Raw genomic sequence first — 7653 nt, 5'->3', positions numbered from 1 at the left:
GGTTTGAGTAAATCAGTGATATATGTTGGAGCGAGGCCATGTAGGGCTTTAAAAGTAATTAGTAAAAGTTTATAAAATCAATTACAAAAAAAACAAAAACACCCGAATTGCGGGCAGAGTGCTTAATATTGGAGTGCAGGTTCCCTAGACTCTTTTCCAGGTCGCCAGTTAGGTTAGGAGGGCCGAAAAAGGACTTCAGATTTGGGCTAATTAAGTTTTGTGACATCCAGCACTTAATATAGGAGAGACAAGCCATAATACGAGAAAGCTTGTGTGCGTCATTACCAGTAAGCGAGACAAAGCTGGATGTCGTCCACATAACAGTGAAAAATTAATATGATGATGGATGATCTGACCCAGGGGGAGCATGGAAATGGAAAGTAATAGACCAAGAATTGACCTCTGGGGGACACTTCTCCACCCACTTCACCCTGCATGCACTCTCTTCTTCGCCAGAGACGGGAAAGGGCGGGGCCCAGGAAACTTTAGAATGGACCGGACCAAAAATAATTGGCTGGGAGAGAGAGGCTGACAGATTTAATACCCAACCGCAACCCACTCGCCTGGGCCAGTCAGACACATGTTTCGGAGTTAAAACTGACGCGCTTGCTCATGAGCGCTAACGCACTAATTCTATCCGGCTCGGACACAACAACTTCCGGGGCACGACGCCCCTACACCCACAGACATGCTATATACGCCTACAACGACACACAGCCGGCAAAGCAGCACCGCACAAATTCCAACAGATGACAGCAACGTACCATCCAAGACCCGTAACGGCTTCCCTTTCTGAAATGTACTTACGTAGTTGTGTACTTCGTACTTAGCCCTCCGTTACTGAGCAGGTCAAATATTACAAATCAATCTAGAAAAGTTTTGTAGCGAATTCGGGGGGCAGCCCGGCCGGACGCTCGATAGCCCTTGTGTTATGTGTTGTTATTTGATGGCGCCCTTACTCGTTGTATTACGGTACATTCGGATGTGACGTCGCCACGTTCTCAGTGTGCGACAGCGTGACGTGTTGCAAGAGTCGATAGTGGAGAGCTAAGACCTGCTGTATTTTCCTAAATAAATATGCCTCAAGCGAAAACCGAGTCAAGCTTTGCTTATTCCCCACACGCTTGAAGAAGATTGCGCACCCCAGCTCAACAGGTTATGGGCCCAGTCAGGGTTGGACACAAGCTAGCATTCCGGAAGAAGTTTAACGCGAAGTATTGCACGGAACTTCTACGGGCTATGTGGACCAGCTTGGAGATAAGTGAGCATTTATATCACAGAGTTTCTTAATCTGTGTTTATATTCTCGGAAGAAGTTTTATGCGATGTATTATGCGTTAGCCAATTAAACTAACAAGTGTAAACTACTAATAAGACACGTTAGCCCCTAGCTAACGGGTCTGACCCTTTAGCCGAGCGGTTAGTGATGTCGCCTTGTGGCGCAGTACACCTCGTATCGAATCCCGCACCGGGCAAGAAAATAACCGGTTACATTGGTGGCAGCGGTGGGATCCGGAAGTGTGCACATCCTCACAAGTCTCTTCGGAGCGCGGGAATAGCAAAGCGCGAGGGCGCGCTTCCGGAGAGGGTGACGACTGTAAACTACTAATAAGACACGTTAGCCCCTAGCTAACGGGTCTGACCCTTAAGCCGAGCGGTTAGTGATGTCGCCTTGTGGCGCAGTACACTCCGTATCGAATCCCGCACCGGGCAAGAAAATAACCGGTTACACAAGCTAGCTTAGCAAAGAAAAGTACAGCAAGCTAGTAGACCGCGGTAAAATTAGCGCGTTAGCAAAATGGCAAGCGGAGCAACAGGAGTCTTGGCACCGCAGCTTTTGTTCGACGGATCCGAAGATAAGTGTGACCTTTGGGAAACAAGATTCCTGGGCTGCTGACATACTCCGAAGCTAAAATAGACTATTTTACATGAGCCCACCGGCGCTAGCGAAGAACAGTTAGCTGAAGATAGGAGGAAGAATGCTGATTGCTATGGTGAGCTAATAAGACAGATAGATGATAAAAGCCTATCGCTGATAAGACATGAAGCCGCTGATGATGGCAGGAAGGCTCTGAGACTACTGAAAGAACATTATTCCGGAAAAGCAAGCCGCGGATAATAAATTTATACACGTCGTTGACCAAGCTACGCATGGCGGACAACGAGAGTGTTACCGACTACATAATAAGGGCGGAGAACCTCATTACGGCTCTGAGAGATGCAGGCGAGACCATGAGTGATGGACTGCTCGTAGCCAGGATACTAGGCGGGCTACCAGACTCTTTTAAGCCGCTAGCCGTCCACATAACACAAAACATAGATAAAGTTACGTTTGCAGACTTTAAAATAAGACTACGGGTCTATGAAGAGGCGGAGAAAATGAACACGGCAAGATCTACGCATAATGTGATGAAGACGTGCAAGGCAAGGCCGAGGCCCCACCAAGACGCACGCAAGCAACAGAAAAGATGAAGATGCCAACGTGACGTGTTACAAGTGTGGAATAAAAGGGCACAAGGCAAGAACATTTTTTTTGAAAAGTGTGGCGCAGTTACTGCAAAAATAATGCACACCAAGAATCCCTGTGCAAGAAAAAGGGGGAACAAGATGGTGTCAGAAAAGTCACAGAGGAACAAAATAGCGTGGGTGGCCAAAAAGTGTGGGACGATGATTTTCTCACAACCACAGTATTGACCGGAATACTGAGCCAGCTGCATCACTTTGCCAATATCTCCTTGCCATGTGTTTTTTTTCCCACAAAGTGGGGAAAAACAACCTTCATTATGTTTACACTTTTGTGTCTTGTGTTTGATCTGGCATCAGATATTTGACTTTAATGGTCGCTATAGCATTTCAGTGCCAATGGACTTTTGGTACCTTCCAAATTATTCTCACTCCCTTTAGGTTGGGTGATTTCTTGTTGCACAAAGATGTGTGTGATCTTCAATTCCATGATACCACAATAAACATGAACCGGGTTTTTCTCAATATATAATACAATTTTACTTGTGAATTAATCTTCCACCCATAATCAGATACCACAGTAATCAAACATAAGAGAGAGAGCAGGTGCTCCCTTTCTCAAACAAGACGAGGTCAAGCCTCCCTTTTGCCCTAACCTTATAATAGTCATGTCAACGCTGGGGGTTGTCCTGGCATCCTACGTCACTTCTCTCCCTGCTATTTTTGGCAAATAATCTGCACATAATTTTAGTCCCTCTTGCAATTATTTTATCCACCCAGATTGTAACAATTATGCAAATGAATATAAATGAATCCACCACAGTAGCAAAAGGGCTGATAGAATTTTTGGGACTGAACAGAATGACCTCAGACTTATCATCATTAAATTTAAGAAATATTTTGGACATTTAGGATTTAATATCAGAGAGGCTAGTTGTGAGATTTACTAGGGCGCTAGGATCTGTGGGTTTTAGTGGCATGTATAACTGAGTGTCATCAGCATTAAAATGGTAGAGCACATCGTGATTTTTGAATGACCTGGTCAAGGGGCAGCATGTATATAGATAAGAGAAGGGGGCCAAGGATTGGGCCTTGAGGGACACCACAACTCAGCTGAGTCACCGAGGAGGAAGAGTTACCCAGAACAACAGAAAAAGTTGTGTTGGTGAGGTAAGAGCGTAATAAAGCCGAGCCCTTGATGCCAACCCAAGTCTCTAAGCGATGTAAGAGGATGTTGTGATCGACCGTGTCAAAAGCAGCACGTACGTCTAAAAGAACTAAAATCGAGCAGTCACTTCTCTGCATTCAGCAGTAGATCATTAGTGACCTTAACTAGAGCCGTCTTAGTGCTATGAAGCAGAGGAGGTTTCTATAAGACAACAGGTGAAGCAGTGCTTCGCCAAAATACAAACAAACAAAAAACATAACACACATATCACGTAAAACATAATTTTTAGATGTTTTAGATCGAGTACCAAAAGCTGTTGCTCGTAAGGGGTGGAAATACAAGAAATTGACCGAAAACGCCAGAAAAAATGGTTTGCGAACCGTCGTCTGCGGTCGGGAGGGGCGGAGTCGGATAATGCGCGTGTGTGCAGTGACCACTTCACCAAAGGTAAAGCAGTAAGGATCATGACCAACATATCCTACTTTCTGTTTATACCTTTCTCTCATAATATCGTCTAAACTAGCACAGTTCGGGCTTTCCTCCATCTCGTCCATTCTGCTTTTCACTTCCTGCCCTCCACCTGAATCTCGCGCGTCATCGGAAGCACGTGACTGCAGACAAGCTATGGGGGGTATTTCGCAATTGATTGAAGTCACATTTTCACTTAAATCATTGACGTCAATGCAACATAAGGTACTGCAACCCGCCAATAAACGCAAAGAAGAAGAATGCAAGATAAGTGAAAATTTGACTTAAGTCAGTGGCAGAATACACGCCCTATGTGCAGAGTTATTTATGTTTTATACATAGCAATAGAAATAGACTATTGATACAATATTTTGTGGTTAAAAGATGATATACTTACCTGTTGTTTCTGTAAGAAATATTAATAGATGAGAAATGTTGTACTTACCTGGTCAAGCTGTGAGTAATGGTAATGATAAAGGGGAAATTACTTACCTGCCTTGACAAGGGAATATTTGCTGTTCTGGTAAATTGGGTGTTTCGTTGTGTTTTATTGTGTGTTAAGTGCAGTGAGCTAGTTTCTTTGTCACTGTTCAATGATGATCTACAAGACAGCCACAAGTCCTGAAGCTCATGTCAAAACCCCTGTTTTGTAGTTTTGCACATAATGAAGAAAAAAATGAAGCATGTAAATATCTGACTGTGCCCTACACCAATAAGACTGCTGTCATTGTAGGAAGGGAAAGACATATTTCTGTTTTGTTTCTCGTTCTTTTCACATAGCCTACACCAAGTCCTGCTAACCGCTGACAACCCACATTGCCCTAATATATTTCCCATTATGGTTTGCATCTCCTTAGATATAAGTGATGAAACTGCTATTCAAATGTGACATACTGTGCAAAAGTCTTAGGCACCTGCTAAAACCTTTTTTTCATGATTAAAATGCTTTAAACTGTATAAACCTGTCTATAAACACTTAATATTTTATTATATGATATGTGTACCCATATAAGCAGATAATCATAAGTGAATTGCATTGAAAAGTTTAATTTTTAAATGAAAATGGAAATCTTGTAAGCTTATGGGGGGGGTGCTTTTTTGTTATTATTTAAATATCTTGGTAAGTACTGGTGTTCATGATGACTTCTATCTTAACAGGTGCTCCAGGACCTGTAGAATTTTTCATATCAAAAAAATAAATAAAAATAAAGACCACCCGACGTATCACACGCAGTACCATATATTTCTAATGGAGGGTAGAAGAGTGAAAGTGACTAACCAGTCTCACGGCAGTTCGTAAAATAGTCACGACATTTCATCTATTGATTTTGTGTACATGGGCATGAATTTTCCTTTTTTTTCGTGACACTCAGCACGACGTTCAAACTCGCTGAGGATCATGGGTAGGTCCCGGTCGCTCCTCCCCTCTGCCGATCCGGGGAGGGCTGCAGACTACCACGTGTCTCCTCCGGTACATGAGTCGCCAGCTGCTTCTTTTCACCTGACAGTGAGGAGTTTCACCAGGGGGACGTAGCTTGTGGAAGAATCACGCTGTTCCCACCAGCCCCCCCCTCCCCTCCCCTCCCCCCAACAGTCGCCCCGACTGATCAGAGGAGGCGCTAGTGCAGCAACCAGGACACATACCCACATCCGGGTTCCCACCCGCAGACACAGCCAATTGTGTCTGTAGGGCTGCCCGACCAAGCGGAGGTAACACGGGGATTCGAACCGGCGATCCCTGCGTTGGTAGACAACGGAATAGATCACCACGCTACCCGGATGCCCTAAATATCCATATTTGATGCTGGATTTAACTATTTGAGAGGCTGGCACCCATGGGCTCCCACAGCTGTGACTATCATTCAGTGAAGACTAAATAGTCCTTTTGTTTACTTTGACTGACTGTTCTTTTACAGCCTTTCTCCTTTTTCCATCACTCCCCCTCACCTTTTTTTTTTAAATTGTGTGCAGCTTCTTTATCCTCAGGATGCAAGCTTGGCATTGAGACGCCGAACTCCGGGCCTTATGTGATGTACAGGAGTTTCTGGGACAGACGACAATTCGTTTTTATTTCTTCACTGACTTGTTTTGCACCTGCTCTTAAATGCACGCATCCCACAGCATAACTCTTCATTTTCTTTGTTTTGTGTTACCGTTTGTTATGTTTTTCCTTCAGTTGTCGTACCCTCAACAAATGGCCTTCGAGGCATGTACTGCCAGCTGTGGCAAAATTAGAAACCCGAGTGTTGTGGTGCAGTACAGACACGGTGAACACTGAGCACAAACTGTGCTTCCCTCCCTCATCATCAACACAAACTGCTTTCTTTTACAAACGATTTTTATTAGTTTTTTTTTTTTCGTCAAATGCATTTTTTATAGTAGCAAATACACATTTTCCCCTTCCAAACCTCTGACGAGTTCAAAAAAATTTTTTTTGTTCACCAGCTGCTTCTTTTCACCTGACAGTGAGGAGTTTCGCCAGGGGGATGTAGCACGTGGGAGGATCACGCCGCTCCCCCCAGTTCCCCCGAACAGGCGCCCTGACCGAACAGAGGAGGCGCTAGTGTGGCGACCAGGAGACACACCCACATCTGGCTTCCCACCACACAGACACGGCCAATTGTGTCTGTAGGATGCCTGACCAAGCCGGCGGTAACGCAAGGATTCGATCCGGCGATCTCCGTGTTGGTAGGCAATGGAATAGACAAAAATGACAAACAGGAAGTAAAAAAGGAGAAAGTAGTTATCAATTATGTAATGATATCTCTATCTTAGAAACTTTTTTTTTTGCAGGAGTAAATTTGTCCTCTTTCAAACTGCAGCCTTGTATTTGTAAACCTGCAGTGACAGGCCCGCTGATTTATTCTCCATCAGTTTGTATGTAGCATCACGTCTAAGACCTCATCCTTCTCGTTGTTGACTTCAGACTCTTCATCACCCTTGTCTGCTGTGGTCGTGTTGGTGTTTCTCAAGCTCACTGCCTGTGGCGTCTGATGCAGTTTCACTTTGAACACGTCCCATCTTTCTGGAATCAGCCCTTTGCAAAAGAGCAAGGAAGCCAGGTAGGAGAACAACACAGTGGCAGCCATGTGAGCCAGCATGCAAATGGTCCTGATGGGAGCACGCTGGACGTAAACCCCGTCTACAAAGGTGCAACCTGGTAGGCAGAGGACAACTGGTAAGCCAAGTAATGGCTCCCCAAATAGTAATCTTAAAATCAACCCCACCACAATGCCCGCCGTGGCGCCATAGCCGTTGGAAATGCCAAAGAAAAGGACACAGATAAGCTGAGGCAACATGAAGGTGTAGGCTATGTCCGAACCCAGGGTCCAAAAAACCATGATGCTGTTTTCCAGGAGGGTAAGTGAAGTTCCTATCAAGCCTACCAAAACTATAGTGGCACGGATCACCCACTGGAGCTCCGTCTCTGATGCCTGGAGGGACGACACAGACACACACACACAATTTTTACAGTGTGCAATATACTTGTTTGAATACTGTGCGGCAGCAGTATAAAATAGAGGTAAAACTACTTTTTTGATGTACTTGAGACAT

At 44.6% G+C, this 7653-nt stretch overlaps 1 protein-coding gene across 1 annotated transcript in view; it reads right to left on the bottom strand.

The window, feature by feature from the left end:
* Positions 1–6418: 6418 nt before the first annotated feature.
* The window catches only part of LOC130124542 (high-affinity choline transporter 1-like), a 30163-nt gene continuing 28928 nt past the window's right edge, over positions 6419–7653 (bottom strand). The window contains exons 8-9 of the mRNA XM_056293947.1: positions 7485–7532; positions 6419–7255 (exon numbers count right to left, since the gene is read on the bottom strand). Of these exons, the coding sequence (XP_056149922.1) occupies positions 7241–7255; positions 7485–7532 (63 nt within the window). The 3' untranslated portion in view covers positions 6419–7240. The remainder of the gene's footprint in view (positions 7256–7484; positions 7533–7653) is intronic.

This window comes from Lampris incognitus, chromosome 1 (assembly GCF_029633865.1).
Source record: "Lampris incognitus isolate fLamInc1 chromosome 1, fLamInc1.hap2, whole genome shotgun sequence".
Lineage (NCBI taxonomy): Eukaryota > Metazoa > Chordata > Actinopteri > Lampriformes > Lampridae > Lampris > Lampris incognitus.
This window is presented reverse-complemented; position numbering and strand designations above follow the sequence as displayed.